The 21,841-nt window shown below is 37.1% G+C and overlaps 1 protein-coding gene across 2 annotated transcripts; it reads left to right on the top strand.

The window, feature by feature from the left end:
* Window positions 1–1,202: 1,202 nt before the first annotated feature.
* Window positions 1,203–21,481, top strand: LOC138736316 (myozenin-1-like). 2 transcript variants are annotated; one of them, XM_069885619.1, is made up of 6 exons: window positions 1,203–1,224; window positions 2,261–2,364; window positions 2,969–3,138; window positions 5,532–5,793; window positions 11,130–11,319; window positions 20,982–21,481. In XM_069885619.1, the coding sequence occupies exons 2-6, from the start codon at window positions 2,289–2,291 to the stop codon at window positions 21,211–21,213; spliced, it is 930 nt and encodes a 309-aa protein (XP_069741720.1). In that variant the 5' UTR covers window positions 1,203–1,224; window positions 2,261–2,288; the 3' UTR covers window positions 21,214–21,481. The 2 variants fall into 2 exon arrangements, with proteins under 2 accessions (XP_069741720.1, XP_069741719.1); XM_069885618.1 differs by lacking the exon at window positions 1,203–1,224 and adding an exon at window positions 1,260–1,852.
* Window positions 21,482–21,841: the final 360 nt, after the last annotated feature.

The following is a 21,841-nucleotide window of genomic DNA, read 5'->3' as shown; positions in this document are numbered from 1 at the left end:
GTTGTAACGCTATCATGCCCTTAAATTCTTGAAAGTCACTATCTCGGGCCCAACACACTAATGGCATTATGAAGAAACCAAGTCAGCATCTCTACTTCCTCAGGAGTTTGCTGAGATTTGCTATGACTGAAAACCGTAGCAAATTTCTAACAGATGTGGAGTGGAAAGTGTGCTGACTGGCTACATCATGGTCTGGTGTGGGGACACTAATACCCCTGAGTGTAAAGCCCTCCAAAAGATTGTGGACACAGCCCAGGTCATTGTAGACAAAACCCTCTCCACCACCGAGAACATCAACAGGGGAGACCATCATCAGAAAGCAGCAGCATTTATCAAGGATCCACACCACCCAGCATATGTTCTGTTCTCGCTGCTACCTCAGGAAAGAGTATAGGTGCCACAAGACTCAAGTCACCAGGTTCAGGAACATCTGCTAACCCTCCACCATCAGACACCGCAACAACAATCTCATTTAAGGATTCTTAATTTGCACTTTATTTTTTATTCATTCTGTATTGTTTACATTTCATTATCTGTTTACAGTTCTTTATTTGTTTTCATGTGCACATTGTGCACAGTTACTTTGGCACTACCAATAAATGGTCATTCTGCCTCGCCCGCAGGACAAAGAATCTCAGGGTTGTAGCTGATGTCATGTCCTCTGATAATAAATCTGAAATCTCAAATAACCTCCTCAGAAAACTCAGTCAAATTTGTGATCAGTAAGTTTACAGATCTCAGAAAGACTGGTGGTGTTGCAGATAGCGCAGAAGGTAGTATCAGTCTTCATATCAATGGATCAGTTCAGTGAGTTGAGAAATGGTGGGTGGAGTTTATTCATTAGACCTTTCCACACCGCCAGTGAGCTGGGACTCCAACTGGACCACGGTGAAGTTCTCAGGAAGTAAGGACCTCCCAGGCCAATCAAACCATAGTCCAAATTCCCTGTCATTTGCGCTCCCCGGCAATTTGGGGGGGGGGGGGGGGTTCTGCCCCTAGCGATGACATATTGAGTGACACATTACGTACACACAGGAAGTCGGATAACACAGCGAAGGCGGATGAGACTGACTTAATGACAGCGGCTGATGATGCAGGCACACAAGCGATGATGCAGCTTGCAAGCGCTGACGTCACAACGCCTCCCTGCTCAGCCATTTGCTGATTCAGACCGCAGGGAGAGGGTGGCCCAGGGAAATTACTCGGGAATTCCCATTTTACAAGGTGGTGTGAATAGGCCTTCTATCTCCCTCCAAGGGAATTAGAAAGAGCTAAGCTTGTATGATAATTTATCTCTTCCCTTGGCCAGAGACATTGTTATTTCCAATCACTCACTCAACCACCCTAGGCAGCACCTGTTCACTTAGTCCAGGCCAGGGAGCAAACATGTCATCTTGAACTCTCAGTGTCTTTGTACATGTGTCAGCAGGAGGGCAGCAAGACTTTGTTTAATTAGTAAATAAAAACCAACACACATCTTGGAGTTTATGACCACAGTTTGCTGCTTTGTGATTCTGAGGATTACATTTTCTTATCAATTTGAAGACCTTCAATCAGATTTTTAGTTTCTTTCCACCTTAACATCTGCAGTTTGAAGAATGCTTACATACATGGTTTTATCTTGTCTCCCTGCTATCTGAGACCCTTGGTTCAATACTATATATATCTCAATGATGCACATGCGAGAAAAACATTTGGAATCAAGTTCACTGCACTTTGCACCAGCTCTCGGCGCTGTGCAGACACAACCCGTCTGTCCTTTCTGCATAATTTCTTTGGCTTATCTCATGAACACCTTGATTTCGCAAACTTGGAGCTGAGCTTGCAACCAGTAGATTTTTTTTAAAACAAGGTAAGTCCTTGCAAACACCTTCACATTATGAGATAATGTTACATAATCTGGCAGCGACTGTATCTTCCTGGATTTGTTAGTAAGAAGCAATGAGTCTCATATTCAGAGCTTTATATGGATGACCGAGCAGAACGGTTCTCTCTAAATAACTTTGCTCTAGAAATGCTTGTCTGCAGAAAATATGAATAACACTGAATTAACATTATTTTCTTCTGTGCATTCATTTCTGTAGATGGAGTAAGTGTCCAATATATCAAGAACAGAACATTTGGCTTGTGTTTCTTAATGTCAATAAGCAGAGTATTAATGAGAATTAAACAAAATTTGATTACTTTGCAGTTTCTTGAATATTTCCCCAGGTTGAATGTTTTTTGCCAAAATGTGTACTTTTTCTTCCTCGATCTTCAGTGGCAAGAAAGGACAGACCCCATTGACCATGCCATTAGCTGGAACCCCCGCACCCTCCAAGAGGAAAAGGTCATCGAGAATCATTTCAAAAACGATGAAAAATGGTAGGTCCAACACTTGAGAGCCTCTGCACGCATCGAGGATCAGGGCATTCCCTATAAAGATACTGGAATCTCCCAAAAAAAGATGAAGCGGTTTCTCGGATTACAGGGTCACTGATGAGATTGATCGCATCTGATTTAGAACGCGGTTAACTGAGAGATTGGGACGTTTCTAAATGCCGGCATTTCAATGATTATCTGTGGTTAATAGAGAATAACGGGCTTTTTTTTTCTGTTTGAGCGTGGAATTTTGAAGGTTGCATTTATTAATAAACATGCAATCGTACCCTCTCGTTTTTTTAAGCAGCCACTGGTTGTTCAATTTACCAATAGGGAAAGATTGGATATTTTGGGATTTATATTTTTCAGTTTGCACGTCCTGCAATTTTATGGAACTTGGCAGTCAGTCTGTCCTCTCCTCTCCTCTCAGTATGAAACTTTTGATTTCGTGAAAGAGTGTCTCCAGTATTCCTCACACTCGCCTGTGATTCCAGCCTCCATGGGAATTGGCGAGGGCGCAGTCCAACCACCACCGCCCCCCGCGCCAAAGGTGGTTCTCACTAGCGCTGCCCACCCGGGATAACTGGGTCCCATTGTCCACAAACAGCCGGAGCCGAGATTAACCTCGGGAAGAAGATCAGCATACCCCGGGATGTGATGTTGGAGGAACTTTCGCTGTTGAAGAATAAAGGATCCCAGATGTTCAAAGAGCGACAACGCAGGGTGGAGAGATTCATCTATGAATCACATCCCGACGTCTTTAACCCAGATTCGATGGTATGCATTTCTTCATTCAGGATGATGATTCACGCACAAATTTTAATCTTATCTCAGAACAAATTTCGGACACATTCCCCCATTCTATTTAACCATGGCACCATCCCATTTCTCCCGAGGAATTTCCTATTGTCTGACAGTGAACGTTCACTACCTGAAATAAAGGGAATCCTAAAAAAAATGTTGTGATGAATATTGAGGTGTGGAAAGGCCACAGACTATTGCCCCAGCTAAATTTGGATAGTACCATATCCCAATGATGAACATCCCTTCACTTTTGGTTTCTCAATTACCAGGTGTGCTAAGTTTACATTCAACTGGCTGAGTCAGTCATCTCCATTTCAGGGCTAACCACATCAAGTACTGTTGGGACAAATCCTGTACTTACCCAGCACATCCCTGAGAAAGCATCTTCTGACTTCCATTGTTGTTAAAGTCTTCCTCAAATGATTGCCCCTTGCCCTCATCAACCATACCCCTGACAAGAAGGATGAAGTCAAACTTACACCAAAATGGACCCTCTCCTTTCAGTCCTAATCCACTGACTCACCTGAGAACTCTATCCCAATCATTCCTGAATTCTGATTATTCTACATTCTCCCATACATCACTTAATCTCATAAAACCCAACCTTTGCTTTCTTACTCCATTCTCACTAAACTTCTGAGTGTACAAACTTCTCTTCCAGATCCCCATGCTGTACAGTAAATGTTTCCACCTCCCTTTCAAAACCAACATGATCAACCGTACAAAATAAATCCTCAATCTCTTCATGAAATCTTCTGTCTCAGCTGAAACCTCCCTTTCCTCTCCAAAGGAATAGACTATTATATTTCAAATCCTTGGCATCCTTTCTGTAACTTCCTGTCAGATTTTCAATCAGTCTCCTGTTCCTCCTGTAGCGCTAAATTGAGTCCTTCTCTGAAAATGTGATTGTTTCATCTCTCTGAACCTCTAACATAGTCAACCATAGGCTTCACTTCCAAAGTTTCTTACCACCTTATTGGAACATCTCCTCTTTGGCTCTACCCTTAAAAATGTTCATGGGATGCTTTCTTTTATTTGTGGAAACATAGATTATAAGTGCAAGGAGGTATTGGTAGAATCTAGCATATTGCTATTAGTTACATACAGTTCTGGTCACTATGTCACAGAGGTGCATGGGAGAGTGCAGAAGTTACATGACTAGAAACTTATTGCTATGAGGATAGATTAGATAAGCTAAGGAAGCTGAGGACAGACTGAATTGAGGTATACAACTTGAGAGATCTAGATAGAGTAAACACGAATAATTTATTTTCCTTAGACAGTGGGGTCATTACTAAGGAGCATGGATTTACAGTAATTGGTCAAAAGATTAAAGGAGAGATGGAGACGAGGGGAGAACATTAGAGACCTGAGATTCACTTTCTAAAATAGTGGTGAAAGTGAAAACTCTCATCATATTTTTTTAAATACCTGAATGTAAAACTGAAGAGCCAAGATCTGCAAGGCTATAGATCTAGTACTTGAAAGTAGGGCTAGATTGGGTAACACAGTGGTTCTCAACCTTTTTCTTTCCACTCACATACCACTTTAAGTATTCCCTATACCAAAAGTGCTCTGTGATTAGTAAGGGATTGACTCGATATGTGCATGGTTTCATATCTCCAAAGGAAATGGGGCAATGACAATTTTTCTCAAGCAAAATATTTCAGTATCAATTGGGTCTAGAGCAGTGATCTCAATCTTACCTTCCTACTCACATACCACCTTAAGCAATCCCTTACTAATCACAGAGCATGAAAAAAAAATCCAACAGATCATGTGACCTGCTTTCTGTTCATGGTTCAATTATGTTTGCAAATTCAATAGAATTAAAGGGAGAAGATATCAAGGAACAACAGAATAGTTTGAGAGATGGGACTGGGTTAATTGAAACTCTATATAAGAACATTTCCAAATTGATCAAGTGAAACGGGAATGGTGAAGAGCTGAATAAAACAAAGGACTTGGTTAATCAAGGTCTGACAGGAAATTCAAACAGGAGCAGATAGCCTGGTTGGATTGTGGAAGTATTGGAGGATTATTTTTTAAAGGAAAGCATCACCATTAATCTTCAATTGGCAGTATTGCCTTACTTAATGAACTATTCCATGAATAAAGGGCCTTAAGGCTCCACTTCAAGTTTATTGGACCTGACAACACTCCATACCCTGCTCTTTCTCTGCACTTCATTTACCTGCCATATTCCAAAATGCCAAATTCACCCATAACTGGAAACAGTGAAGCCTTATTCAAGTAATAGAAGTTGAAAAACAAGCTTTGAAGCCAACTTAAATTGAAACAAACCAGAATCCTGATTTCCTCCCCTCTGAGTTTCATGTTTTTTTTCCCCAAATTTAATTTTCCAGGACAACTTCCAGAAATTCCTCCCTGGCTCTGGTGTTGTGCTGAAGACTGGGCCAGGTGGTATCCAGGTCATTGGAAAGATGCACTCCAAATTCCAAAGTGGGTACTACCATTCTGGAACACATTCAAAGGGCACAGCACCAGCACCATACCCCAAACCTCAGCATCTTGCCGCTGTCTCTGGGATAATTGGGAAACAAGGAAGTGGCCAAGGAGATGGAGGGAGCGGAGGGACTGGCGGTCCAGAGGGAAGTGGGATTCAGGGTAAGTGTGAATTAGGTTCACCTTTCAAACACTGAATAGGCTTTGCAGAACTTACTTAGCAGAGAGGATGAACGAGTGAGTAAGATTACACTTGAACCTATCAGTAAATACTGAAATACTCTGAAGCAGTGTTAGCTATTCCACCTCATGATGAATATTTATATGGTAGGGAAGGATAGATGGGGCAAAGAGTCAGCAAGCAATTCAGAGGAAAAAGAGGTGGCTTTGTTGTGTCGGTGTTTGAAGCCTACCTATCTCCACAAAATTCTAAAAATATTTGAAGATTTTAACCTTTCCCAAAAGTCACCATTTTAGAGACCCCTTGAAATCTACCATAGACTTGAAAATGCGAATGAGCATTGATCATCATTTATTGCCAATGTACTCCTCATTAACAAATACCACTGGTACGTTTTTGAATGGTGTGAAGAAACCAGAGCCCCCAGAGAAAACCCACACAGACACGGGGAAAACATACAAACTCCTTACAGACAGTGCAGGATTTGCACCGTGGTCCAGTCTCAATCACTGGCGCTGTAAAAACATTGCGCTGTTACGCAAACTGTGCCACCCTCATATGGCTTGAGTATTAGAATAAAGTCTACATTTTATACAGCTAGCAGTGCTGTAGTGAAAATAAAGACTATAACCAATTTCAAAATGATTTGAACACATGAAGTTCAGGCTCAAAATCGGTTAATATCAGATCTATTGGTTCAACAAAATATCTGCAGTAATGTTAGCAGACCACTTTACATTACATTTAATGTCAATGCATATCCTTTATCAATCAATACACAAAAGAAACCCAAATTTAATCTATAAAAATTGGGAAGACATTCAGCACCAATTTAGAAACAAGGTTTTCCCTCAATGTTGACAATGTCTAAGGAAAGATTTTTTTTTTTCTCTTGCACTGAGTTGTTGAGCAGGTGAACTTAAAAGGGCAACTTTAACAAAATGCTATCTCAGGAGTTTGGTTGACATGAGAATTGGTGGAGAGCAAAAAGGGAAATGTTTTATCCCTCCAATACATGATGATTCACACAAGCATCAGGAAGTTAGTATTGCATGTTATATGTGTTAAACTGTTTTCCTTAAAATCAAAGATAAAGGTGAACACATAGCATTGAATATATTAACAATAGCTCAGCAATAGTTTTTTTTTTAAACTTTATTTATTCGTGCAAAAAACAAATAATATGACATATATAACAATTAACCATAAACATGAACGCTATTTTTTATATATAAAAAAAGAGAAAAGAAAATAACCCCCTCCCTTCAGCCAACTCTCCTAAGGAGAGCCATAAAGAAAGAAAAAAGAAAAAATATTAAAGAAAAATTAAATATACATATTAAGATCTAATCAATGTAAATTGAAATGTAAATATTCTGAATATAACAACCACTTATTAATTAAAAAAATTATAATTATCATGCAAAACATACATAATTTTTTCCATTATTAAGCAATATTTCATATTTGTATCTTTCTACATACTAGCAATACATTTTTTCGCTATGGATAAAGCTAAATATACAAAAGCAAGCTGAAACTTATCTAATCCCAAGCCTTTCAAAGGTTGCAAACTACCCAATAAAAATACTGTCAGATCTAAAACTATTTTAATCTTATACAGATATTCTAAAAATGATTGAATTTTCTTCCAAAAAGATTGTATATGTATACGTGACCAAACGGCATGAAAAAAATTTCCAAACATATCATCACATCTAAAACACAAATCTGATTCATGAAAACCATACTTCTTTAATTTTTCAGGTGTTAAGTATAATTGATGTAAAAAATTATAGTTAATCATTGCATAATGAGCATTTATCAATCTCATTACACTATCATAACAGATATCTAACCAATCATGTTCAGAAAAAATAAAACCAATATCCGCTTCCCATTTACTTTTAGATCTATCCCAACCCTTTTTATCCATATCATCCTGTAATATTTGATACATAGATGAAATATAACCCTTCTCTGGTACCTTCATATCAAAAGTCTCATATTTAGTCATTTCAGGTAAAATCATATCTCTACCAAACATACATCTTACCAAAGATCGAATTTGATAATAAAGAAACAAAGAATTCTTATCAGTACCAAAATCATCTGATTAAAAGATAAAAATTTACCCTCTTTAAAACAATCTCCCAAATTTTTCACACCTTTAAATCTCCAATGCAATAAATTTCAATTATGTATTGAAAAAGTTGATTATTATACAATGGAGTCAAAGCCGATAATTGACCCCTAGAACCTGTCATTTTAATTTTCTTTATCCATAACTTCATTAAATATTTTAGTATAGGCACATCATATTGTTGTAACAAATTTATATTCCATCTAAACAAAAATAGATATATTTCAAATTCAGAAATATTTGCTATCTCAATTTTGGCCCAACTAGGAGCCCGTATCAAATCCATCAATGAACTAATAAATTTAAGTTGGGCTGCTTCATAATAATTTTGAAAATGTGGTAAACGTAATCCCCCTAACTCATATTTCCAAGTTAATTTATTCAAAGCTACTCTCGAAAATTTACCTCTCCATAAAAACTCCCTAACCATTTTATTCAAATCTCGAAAAAAAAATATTATCAAGTAAATACGGAACAGATTGAAACAAATATTGTATACGCAGAAAGATATTCATCTTAATTGTATTTATCTTACCCATTAGATTAATAGGTAAATCTTTCCATTTGATCAAATCAGTTTTAATTTTTTTCATTAATGGAACATAATTTAATTTATATAAAGATTGATAATTAACATTCAAAATTATACCCAAATATTTAATTCGATCAGTCCATTTCAAATATATAATATTCTTATAAACTGAATAATCTCCTTCACTTACTGGTAATATTTCACTTTTTTCCCAATTAACTTTATATCCAGAAAGACATCCATATTGTATTAAACGCTCCTTCAAGTGGAAAAGTGACTGAGCTGGGTTTATTAAATACACCAATATGTCATCAGCAAATAAATTAATTTTATACTCCTTGTCTAAAACTCTCATACCTTGTATCTGTGTATTTTGTCTTATCAACTGTGCTAAAGGTTCAATCACTAACGCAAACAAAGCTGGTGATAAAGGACAATCTTGACGAGTTGATCGAGTTAACTTAAAGGGTTCCGAAATCAAACCATTCATCAATACTCTACTGGTTTACTATATAGAGCCCTAATCCAACCAATAAAAAAAGGTCTAAACTTGAATTTCTCCAAAACTTTAAACAAAAAGTTCCATTCAACTCTATCAAATGCCTTTTCTGCATCTAGAGATATCACCATCGGGTGATCTGAAGATTGTCGAAATCTATTAATCAAACTAATCACGTGCAAAATGTTATCTGAAGCAGCTCAGCAATAGTTGAAAACAAGTAAATAGAAGCCTCAGTTGATATATAAAACAATTTGATTCTTTTATTGGCAAATTAAAATTTAACAAAAATAATTTGTGTTTGATGTTAAGAATAATATTACTTCAAAAGAAAAGGCTGATAATGTTGTCAAGAAGTGTAGTATACCTGAAGACGTTGCTAAAAGGTAACAGCGAAATTTAAAAAAAAAAGAATAAGGAAGATTATAAATAAACAGAAAAACATAAAAATAGAAAATTTTAAATCAGTAAAAGGAAGAATAATGATGGTTAACATTACAATGTGAATTGTTTGAGCATTAAATAAATATTTTGTATTACCGGTACCTTCATGCAGAAGAAATAATAAATGGAACAATAAGGGTTTCACTAAAAATAATTAATATCACAAAACATAAGGTAAGGGGATTGAAACTAAACAAAGCTGTAGCTGATAAACTACCCAGTTTTTTAAAAAATCTGTCTGAGTAAAAGCTGAATTGGTGATACTTCAAAATTCCTTATGTTCTAGAATTGGTCCAGACGTAAATACAACATTGCATTTTAAAGAAGAATGTGAGAAAATGTAAGAAACTACAAATCTGTTACCCTGGCATATGTTGTCACCTAAACATTGGAATCTATTATTATAAATAAATAAATTAATGAATCTTATGAAATTTTTAGAGGTTGTAATTTTGGCAGGAAAAGTAATGGGGATCCAATAAATGACATGTATTTGCATTTTTAAAATGTAATAGTAAGATACCACACTAGAGATATTAAATGAAACCAGGATTATTGGGATACAGTAACATTAATATGAATATAAAATATATTAATGGACAGAAAACAGAATAGTAATAAATGGGTCTGATTCTGGATTCCACATGGATCACTGTGTTTTCACAATTTATGTAAAAAAAACGTGAAGAATCACTTCTCCCAAGTATGAAACTTGGATCCAACCAGCAAAACAGCTCCAAAGAGATACAGATTATTTATGCAAATGGTCAATTACATGAAATCTAATGTGCTGTGCAATTAGAAAACAATATTTTTCAAAGGTGTAAAATGAATAAATTTTGGTCTATAGAGGTATGCTAATTCATGAACGAAGATTTTTTAAAAAGTATGCAAAAAATTAGGAAGGCACATGTCATGATAGTCTTAAACATGAGAGGGTTGGAATGCAAAAGAAAGAAAGCATTTCTAAATTGTTCAGGACTTTGGAAAAGTCTCAGACAAGTGTACAGTTTTGATCTTTGTTCTCAAAGAAGGATCATTTTGATAGATTCACTGGAATGATGGGGTTATCTCACAAAGACAGATTGAGTAAAGTTGGCCCATACTCAGGTGTAAAAAATGTGATCTATCTGGGAAATGCATTCCGAGAAGGATTGATACAGTAGATCCTAAGAGAAGGTTTACTCCACTTAATGAATCTAGAACAAGGAGGCATATTCTCTGAAACAGATTTCAGTTTCCCTGCAATTTACCTTAGAATTGTCTTGTTTAGTGAATTTAAACAAGACTAAGGCGATAGGTTTTATGGACACAAATGAATATAGGTACAGATGGGTGGGTTGTATGTGATATATATGTCTATTCTGACAATAAATATAAACTTTTCGACTTTGGGTTGTGGAAATGGGAATTGAGGACCCATAGTCTGAGATGTGGAATCAATCATATTATTGATGCTGGAGCAGACGAGAGATTATATAACCCTCACCTAATTTATGCTTTGTTCTTTTAAGCACAGAAAGGTGTAAATGGATTTATAATGTGCACGGTCACATAAATGAATACTGGTAATCTTTCATTTCTACTCTCCTGGTGATCAGCACTATATGAGCTGGAATGTTAAAATTACATCATGTTTAAAAAAACCCACAGGCCATTCAGCCCCTCACTTTTTATGATGGTACTTGCTCACTGACAGGTGCAGGTGATGATAAGAAAGGAGCTGGAGGAGGAGGAGCAGGCAAAAAATACACATCGATAATCAAAACCTATGTGTCACCCTGGGAACAGGCCATGGGGAATGATCCGGAGCTGAAGTCTTCCATGAATCTTCACATGGAACCACCAGGCTCTGCACCAAAACTTCATGCTTACAAGTGTTTCAACAGGTGAGATTTCTGCCGTATAGTGAACAGATGGAGTGAGAACTACACAGACCAGGGCATGGCATTGAGGGAGATTTTTCACCTTCACCCCTTTTGATGATTATTTGTCTAGTTATAGGGGATGAAGCCAAAGGAATGTGATCTGAGAAGCAGGTACAGGGGAGGTGAAGTGTGGCACTTGGGCAAGAAATCCACTCTGCCTGGAGTGAAAGTGAAAATGATACTACCTTTCATTTCCCCCAACTTATTCCATGGTATAATTTCACACCAACAATTGCTACTGTTTTAGTACCCCCATCCTATTTGATTTTATTGGTACTTTCTAGAACCAATCAGATTCAATAAATTATTGGTTAGCAATTAGAACTGTCCTTCTAATGTTAGAATTAAATGTCCACTTAAAAATGGTCAACCACATGTAAGCTCTGCTTCAAAGGCTTCCAAAAATAATATTTAAAATAATTATCACCATCTATTGTTCTTGATATTGAGGAAGAATGTGAAATATTGGAAATGCATAGTGAGAGAAAATAATGTAAAGCATCTAGCATTTTTAAAAGTGGATAAATAACCAGGCTTGGCCAAAATGTATCTCAGACTCAGACTGTTGTAAGAAGCAAAGGAGAAAATGGCACTGATTATCATTTTCCAATTCTCCTTGGTTGGAGACATTAAGCGAGATAAACCAGCACAAATCAACATTTGGAATGGCACAGGACATTCTTAGTCAAGAACAGTCGAAATGGATTGGTTAAGAGCACATCTGTTTGAGTCTGACTAATGATGTAATTTTTTGAGGAAGTAGTAAGGAATGTGGATGAGTAATTTTGATAACACCTACAAAGATCTTAGCAGGTCTTTGGCAAAATCCGCATAGCAGACTAATCACAATGTAAAAACTCGTGTGGTGCAAGGAATTATTACATTTTTTTTCAGTAGGAGAAAAGTTCCATGGATTCACTTTCCCTTTGTAGCACTCCTTGATCACTGGGACTTAAATGCAGGGATTGTGATTAGGAATTTTGCCAATAATATCAAAGCTGGCAAGGTGGATAAACTGTAGAAGAATTGAACTAGCAAGAAAATATCAATCAACACAAATATGATATCTGGAATTCAGTCCAGAGCATTGTGAGATCATGATTTTGAGCAGGGCAAACAACTAAAGGAAGTAGGCAATAAATAAAGGGAGTTAATAATGCATTGGAGATATTTTTCTCAAGATATTTTCCGCAAAGAAAAAAAATTAGTTAGGCTCCAGTTAGAGTATTGTTTACAGTTCTGGTCACTGCATAATAGGAAGCGTATGATAACACAAGGGAGATGCTGACAAAATGTACAATTATATCAACAGGATGGAGAATTATAGTTATATGGAGAGACCAAATAGGCTAAGGTTATTTTCTCTGGAGAAAAGAGGCTGTAGGTAAATTTAATTGAGGTGTACAAAGTTATGAGAGAACTATTAGGTACAATGGTGCAGCTGTTTGGTCTGCTGTCTCAACACCAGAGACCTTAACTTCAGTTGCTATCTGTTGTCAATTTATATGTTAACCCTGTGACAATGTGGGTTTCTTCTGGGTGTTCCATTTTCCTTCCATGATCCAATGACATGTGGGTTCATTGCCCCTAGTATGTAGGTGAGTAGTATGATCAGGGGGAAGATGAGAAGAATATAGGGAGAATTTGTGAAAATGGGTGCTTGATGTCCATTGTAGACTCACTGGGTGAAAGGATTTCATGCTGTATCTATCTATTTAAAATTACAGATAATATGAATAGGAAAAGACTTCCTATAACAAAGAGGCTTAGGTTTAAATTAATTTAAATTAAAAGAGAAGTTGACAAAATGTTAGAGTCTGAAGCTCATTGCCTTAAACGGCGATAGAGGGAGAAAGTCTCAGCTTGTGTATTAGTATACAATCAGGTTACAGAGTGAGACCTGGGAAGTGGAAGTAAATCATGCATTTATTTAATCCATACCCTATACTGGCTTTCTTGTGGCCCTAAATTTCTAAGGTTCTCTGAAAAACTAAAGAATTTTTTCTCTCTCTTTTTCTTGAGTTGAATCATTTGGTTCTTCACAAATTCTATCAGAGTATGTCCAGGCATAAAAATGGTTTCTTAAGGAGAAAATTCCACCAAGATTAGTTTGTTAACTGGGGTACTAAATGGGGAAGAGAGGAGATTGACAGTGACAGTATAACTCAGACCATTTGAATCACGTGTTAATGCATGATGGTTCTTGTGTTCATTCAGTATCCCAAGAGAATGATCAAGTGACCAAGAGGAAGTGCAATAGGCTTTCAAAGGCACTTCATGATTAACTAACAGAATTAATCAGAAAACTGAATCTCATGCTTTTTAAAAAGATAATTTGGTCATGTAATTGACATGAGAGAGAGGAGGCAAGGATCATGTTGATATGATGTTTTTGTGAATGAAGAACAATAAGCAATTGGGTGTTTTAGGGATTAATATTTAGCAGCAATGCTTTTTATGTTATTGGGTGCAAGACATTTAATTTGAAGTTTGCAGTTGCTATGAAACTTGTCAATGTGTTCAATAGTGTGAAATGGTTCTCTCTGGCAATAAGCAACCTGCAAGAGCAATATAATCTGAGTGTTTCTAATTTGAGGGAGAGATAGATTAGAGGACCCCATTTGTAGATAGCAGGGCAAGTTGATCAGGATGGATGGGGAAGTCCATGGAATACGTCCTTTGTAAAGTAGATATTGAATGTGAAGACAATGCTAAACTTTTACACCTTACTAGTTAGGTTACAGCTTGAAGACTGGCCATCAAACCACAGAAAGGATGTCAGGTTCATAGGGAAGAATTGCCAAGGATGAGACACTTCATCCATTGCCTGACTGAATATGGCGGGTTTGTTCTTCTCACAGCAGGGAAGATTAAGGGGAAAACAAATTATAAAGACCAAGGGCCATTATGGAATAAGAAGGTTGAAAATGAATGAAGTACCTCAAAGGGAGGTGGAATCAAATTCCACAGAAGAGTTCAAAAGGCAATTTGACACGTAAGAAGATGATAAATGTGTAGCTCCCTGAGGAAAAAGATGGAGAGTAGGACTAAATTGGATGTCAAACAAATTATGGGCTCAGTGAAATTTAGAAACTGACAAACTGTGGAACGATTCAGTAGAGTTTGCCCTGACAATTTTTTTCTGTATTTTCTGTGCTGAACATAACATTCTCTAATTCTCCCTGCATTAATGGCTGTACAGATCAGTAAATAGAAACAATAATGTCCCAATTCCCTGACCCTATTCTGGGTCAGGGGCTAACATTTCAACAGTACCAACTGAGGAGGCAAAACATGGATAATAGAACATGGGAAGTCTGTATGGAAATAGGAGGAGATTCTTCAGGTCCTCAGTTAAGCAATTCAATATTATGATCTCTGACCTCTTCTTCCCATTCTCTGTCCCCTAATTTCCTTTAATATGATTACATTCTGAATATTAACATAGGAAGATTTACTCTCTTTCATATTTATAATAGGTGCTTTTACTATTCATGAACCCTTGGAACGTTCATTCATTTTTTTTAGAATATGGGGTTTCACCCTATGATCCTCATTTAGGGAGTGGGCTAAAGCTATTCTGTAAGCATTTTCATCTAAAATGGATGTGAAGTGGGCACTGCTTTGGTGTATTGTAAATGTTCCCTAAGCTGCCAATTCTCCCTTATGTTCCTTCTTCCTTCCATCCCTCCTTCACTACAGAACTTGTTATAATTGCCTGACATGGTTCCCCAATCAGAAAATGTCACAATTGGGGTACTCCATCACAATCTGCAAAATGGACCACTTTCTGACCACTCATTTACCAGCACCAATCCCAAACTGTACAATTAGCTCAGCATGGGAGCACCCGATCCCAAGCTTTCTCCTACAGTTTGATTTTTGGCTGGTTCAGCTAATTCTGCACGGCGATTTAATGATATGCAAAAGAGTGTGGAACTACTGTTTTCAGGAGAAAGGTCTGTTTTTGGGATGATTTTCATCTTTTTTTCACCTCTCTGAGCATTTAGTTAAAATAAGCAAGAGGTTCATGATAGACATCTCTATCCAAATGAGTAATCGTTGCACAGACATGTGCTATGTGCAATATTAAGTGCTTAAATTACTGGCTTGGAAAAAAATTAAATGGCTGGAGAGAAATTTGGGGTCTACAGCAGCTTTTACTAATAACTGGTGCTCTGAACTTTCTCCATTTTCTGCAATTTGGAGCTGATTTTTATTTTGAACTGAGGCATATTTTCTTTACAGTGCCTCTTAAACTGCAGTAGGTGGACTGACAGCAAATTCAGGGCTGCAGTTATAATTAATGGTGCATTTGTTGAATGCTTTTTCTATTATTTTTCAATTCTTAATGAAACTTTAGTTGGAAAATAAAATGGAGTCTGGTTCATTTCCACTACTGCTGTGCCACACTTCCCAGACCTTACACGTACAAACATTCGGATTTGTGCTTTACTATACGGAATAAACACTAACAGCCACTATAGGTCTTACATTGGAACATTTCATACATCTGTTTCAGAGGTAGGTGTTTTTAATATTAATGTCTTTGTCGTGCTCTTTTCATGATTTCCCGGAGTGATAATGTGATTAGCTAATCGTGGAGTTTGCCCACCATCTTTTTTTGTGCAATTTGTTTCTCCCTCGCCTTCCATCTCTCTGTTTCTTCCCATATTGTGGCAAATTAAGGAAGAATTCTTGTGCAATGGGATATGTGATGCACTAGCTTTGGTCTATTTAATTTCAATGAAGTCAGTGCAACAAATTTCAGTTGAATTTACAACCATCAATTGGTTAAGTAAATTTGACAAAATATTCTGTCAGGAAAATCCGAAGACACTAAAATGTTCTTAATTGCATTTTTCTTATCTCCAACAAAAATTGGATCAAGAAAATTAAGTTGCCACACCAATCGTAAATACCTTCAGGGCTTCATTGTTCTGGCTTAAAGACCCTGCTGTAAAACAAGAAAAACTGTTGAATAATAAAGGTATAAAATATATATTTTAACAAACATAGCATAAGGACCTTCAACACAGCACAGGGACATTTATCCAGGACTTAGTCCAACAGATTATTTGGTGAGTAATGTTTATGAGACCCATATTTGTGTCTTTAATTCAACTATTAAGGAGAGCACAAAAACCAATCTTAACTATTGTGAATAATAGACCTAATGTTCATCTCCAGTCTGGTTTAAATCTTTGGCCTGGTGTGGACTGGATGCTAGTTACACAGCAGAGGCCTCTCATATTTCATTGCCAGACCATTGACTCTTGGAACATAATTTTGGTCACAAGTCAATTGCCAATGCTAATGTTTCTACTTTTCATCCTGTAAATTAGCTGGTTGGAAATAATTTCAGATAGCTAAGGATTTTCAGATACAGTATAGATGTAAAAATTAGAGCTAGGGGTGAGGTTTGGATTCATATCCACACAGAGAAAATAGTAAGAATTTGCAAATATTATTTGATGCAAGGTCAGTTCTTAATTTATTGATACATTTTTGTTAACCAAAATATTAATGGTAGGGGGCATACAAAGATATCATAACATTAGCCCTTATGCTATTGATTGGTGGACATACTTGAGAGTTGAAACAGCTTTCAGATCCAATATACAGCGAGTTGATTTAAGATATTCCAAACCAATCAATAGACTGAAGGTGGGGTTGGTCAAGATGATAAAAATTTTGTGCAGAAAATGCTTACATCACTGCTTTGTTTGCTTATTAGTCTTCAAGTAACTGTCCAGAGCCCACTGCCTAAAACAACTATTTGGTTGCAGGACAAACTAGCCAATAATAACCAGCCCATATTATGCCGAATGAGTGCAGGCTCAGTGCCGAGTGCTAATCTTGTAATTTACAATAAATGTAGAGCAACATGGAGATGAAGGGACTGTTTTGAACATAACTGCCCAAAAGTCTCCAGTATCTGTGTGACCTGATCAGGAGTCTTAAATTAAACCTGTCATTTGATATAGCTGTGTCACTGGATATGGTGGCTTAGTTTTGAAATTTCTGTCTACATTCTTCCAGTAGAGCTGCCTCACTTAAAGGACTTCTGTCTCCTTAAAGAATAAATATCAAATGTATTTTTTTTCAAAAATGGCAGAATATTAGGAAGTATGTGCCATAGGCTTGAATAACTGGAAAGGTAATCAATCCAAAGACATAGGTTATGTGTCTTTGGATTGATTACCACACTATTACACCATAACAGCTGGGACATTTAAATAAATTGAAATAAATAATCTGGAATTTTAAATAAATACTACTCTCAGTATGGAAGCTTGGAACCACTATTTTATTCTAAAATGCATCTTATTCACTGATGACCTTCAGAGAGGGAGATCTGCTATGCTTATCCATGACAAGCCCTTGTAGCTCCAGGTCTAGAATAATATGGTTGACTCTTAGTGGCAAACTGAAATGGCAAGAAGCCATTTAGTTGTATTAAGTAGTGCTATTTTTAAATAAAATGAATAATAATCACCACTCTCAATTTAATTCACTTAGCAATATCTTTCTCATGAGCACCTGTGGATCCTTGGCTTAATTAAAAGAACTGTCACAATTTGGTCAAGCAAGAGCATAATGTTCTTTTCATAGAATTGTTTCAGTGACATCACAGACCTGGGGTATATTTTGTCACACAGATCAGACACCCACACCACTCCCCCCCCCAACAAAAAAAGTGGTGGGACAATGGTAGATAGGTAGAAAGGAATGGCTAGGGGTTCCTTGTGGTATCAGGCCTATTGTTCCCCTCAGTTGAAGAGTCAATGCTGTTCTACGTCCAGCAATATTTGAGAGAAGCGATAAGAGTAGCAATATGAAGAAAATACTATGGGTGAGGTACTTGGATGACAAGAGAGCATCCATGGGTGACTGGGCACTGAGCCCTTGACATACCTGCCAGATTGGATTTGCAGCAGGTGATGAGTGAATCCAAATGAAGGATTATACTGGAGTTTGTCCTCACTGGTCTACATATTGGAGTTGCATCTATCCATGTCAATTATTAGGAGTGACAACACATAATTCTTGTTGAGATAAAATCCCACTTCCCCTCCATTGTGTGGAATGGGATAGATTTGGAACAGATCTATTAGTTCAAAATTAAGCATCCTCAGACACAGTGAACAAACAGCAAAAGCAGAATTGTATTTCATCATCAGCTGTAATCTGTGACTTGATACATCCCTCATTCTAATCCTTAAAATCAATCCAGGAGTTTAACACTGGTTCAGTGGAGCATAATGTGTATCTAAAAATGAAATGGCAACATAACGAAGCTGCAACATTTACTACATGCATTCTAAACAGCAAAGGCTGAATGCAATAAAAATGGTTCATTGTCTTCCAAACAACGGATCAACTCAACTCTCTGATTCCTGCCACAGCAATTATGAATTGAACAGCTAATTATGGGGAAAAGGTTCCAAGAAATCCCATCCTCAATGAAGATGGAGTCTAGTATGTGAGAATAGGTTTAAGGCACTTCCATGCTATTTTTCACCCATTTCCATCTCAGCCCTCTCCTGTCTTCATCATCATTGAAGTGAATTTTGAAATGAACCAATTTAATTCAGATCAAGAAATGACTGAGGTTCCTGATACAGCCAAGGCATATGCTGATTGTATTCTGAAGACGTGAAATCCAGGACAAGCCAAGCCACCAGCAAAACAGTTCCTTTACAGTTCTGGCATTGTCATCATTCTGAATATGTGGGAAATTTCCTCAGTCTGCCTTGTCCATAAAAACCAGGAGAAATCCAACCCAGCTTATTACTGCCAAACTAATTCATCTGCTGTCAGTCATCAAAATGATAGAAGATGTCAATAGCAGTGCAACCAGGCTTTCTTATCTATAATATCCTCATGAATATTTAGTTTGGCTCCAGACCTCCTTGCAGCCTGATTCAATCATAGACCAGAAGTGAATTCCAGAGGTGCTTTGGCCTTGACACTAACGTAGTATATGACGAGGAGTGGTCATGAAATCAAACGGTAAAACAGGTCATTGGAATCAAAGGAAAAAATTCCTTTATTTGAAATCGTAAAAGGAAGATTGGAAGTCACCATGATTCCAATAAGACTGTATCCTGGGCCCAATTATTATCAGATGTTTCATCAATGAATTTCCTTCTATTATGGTCAGAGGTGCATTTGAGTTCTATTGATTTTGTAATGTGCCACTAATTTGCAATTCCTTAGAAATAATACATATTATATGCAACCAGACTGGACAAAATATTAGGCACGTGTGGTAAATGGGAAGGATCATTCATGCTGCAGAATTTCCAGGTAATGACCATATCTGCCACAAAACACCAACTTTCATGACTTGTTCATGACAATAAATTCTGATTCTGACACTACCCTTTATATCTAGAGACATTGCCATCACAGTTCCCCAAAATCAACTACTCAGGGGTGGGGGTGTCACCATTCACTAGAACTTCAAAGAAATCAGTTACATAAATGCCCCAGCTATAAAACAGTCTCAAGATTAGATATCCTATGGCACATCAACATTTAAGGAGCTCAATACCAGCCTGCTTGACTTATGAAGCAATACCATTACCTCCTTCTACCATCAGCACCAACTTCAAAATAAACAATTAATCCATTCAGCTCCTTCAAACTGCACCATGCAAATCCAATGCCTCATTATCAGTGATAATGGGTTAAGTACATATTCCCCTCTAAATCATAGGCCATCCTGACTTTGAAATGTATTGACATTTCTTCATTGCTACCAGGGTCAACATATTTTAATTCCTGATTCAATTGTACTGTAGGAGTACTTTCACAATACAGCAGATCAGGGTTGTTCACCATTCCCTCCCAAGGGGGATTAAAAAAATAATGACCTTGTCAACAATGCACACATTCCAGAAAGACATAGAAAAAAACACAGGCAACCTTATTATGAATATATTCAATTTTCAATGTTCTTTTTGAAATTTGTATGTTTTGGTAACAGCGTTGGACTTATTTACCCAAAGGCAATTACACAGTGCAGGCTATTTTCCCCATTTGGGCTAGTTCAGTATTTTCTGCTCCTCATAGACGGGATAAATATTTAAAATTATGAAAGGAATAGAGAGAGGCAGGTGGTTTTTTTTGCCATTGGTAGGTGAGACAAGAACTAGGGGATATAGTCTCAAGATTCAGGGTAGTAGAATTTAGGATGGAGATGAGGAGGAACTGCTTTTCCCAGAGAGTGGTGAATCTTTTGAATTCTCTGACCAGGGAAGCAGTGGAGGCCACCTCAAATAACATATTTAAGATAAGATAGGATAGACTTTTGCATAGTAGGGATATAGGGGAAAAGGCAGTTAGCTGGAGATGAGCTTATAATCAGATCAGAGCTTGATGGGCTGAATGGCCAACTACTTCCCCATTTCTTATTTCTTATGAGCATCATCTGCTGATCTTCTATCCATCTGATTAACATTTCTAATAATTATTTGTTTCCTTACTATTGCTTAATTTGTTTTACATTTCCAATGGTGTGAGAATAATGTTATAATTCCAAAAAGAGTGAAAGATCAGTAGTCAATTTGAAGAATTGTCCCACATAATAAGAAAACTGAAATGTTTCTTTGCAGAACTGCTATGCCATATGGAGGGTTTGAAAAAGCAGTGAAACTGATGACTTTTCAACTCCCAGAATTTCAAGCAGCTCCCCCAGAACCTGAACCTGTGCTTGTGTTCCACCAAGACATCAGCACTCGGCCTAACTTTAACAGGACCCCCCTGGGCTGGACTCCAACAAGCACAGATAATTTGGTCAACCTTGGAATAGATCTCGAGTTCAACGCTGAAACTGATGATCTGTAGAGGTCTTGGACAAGTGCCTTGAAGCCATCTGTTTCAAGCACTCAGTTGTCCTTTGATCAGGAGCACTTGGAAAACATTGGATTCGAAATTACACCTAGCTATAATCATTGCGCATAAATGTATATTCTTTAAAAGCTGGTTGCTTTGTCCCCCATACATTATCACCACCTTTTGTAACTTTACTGTAAAGTAAAACAACTTTTGGGTTCCTCTGACAATTGGAATCTACATGATTTAAATAAAGTAAAATATGGTGGATGTACATTTATGCCTTATAGTTGCCTCAATTTATTGTCAGGCAATTATTTTCTGAATGAAATAAAAAGTTAACAAAACCTAAAGCTTCAACAAGTTGCTGGAGAACTTAATGGGTCAAGGAGCATTCATTAGGAAAAAAGGAATGGAGCTGAAAATATTCACCAAGACTCCTGTGCATCTCCAGTTTAATAAAATCTAGGCTTCTCCCCACATCATAAGACCATTTGTTAACAGGTGTGGTATTTTATATCCAAAGAAGCACCTCTCCCTGTCAGTGTTACAGAGTACTGTCTCCATACCAATGATCCTCTTTTGGACTCATATGTGACTATCTTAAATATACAACTTCGAGATTTGGACCATCCAAGAG

This window comes from Narcine bancroftii, chromosome 6 (assembly GCF_036971445.1).
Source record: "Narcine bancroftii isolate sNarBan1 chromosome 6, sNarBan1.hap1, whole genome shotgun sequence".
Classification (NCBI taxonomy): domain Eukaryota; kingdom Metazoa; phylum Chordata; class Chondrichthyes; order Torpediniformes; family Narcinidae; genus Narcine; species Narcine bancroftii.
The sequence above is the reverse complement of the archived record's forward strand: the minus strand, read 5'-3'. Positions and strand labels throughout refer to the sequence as shown.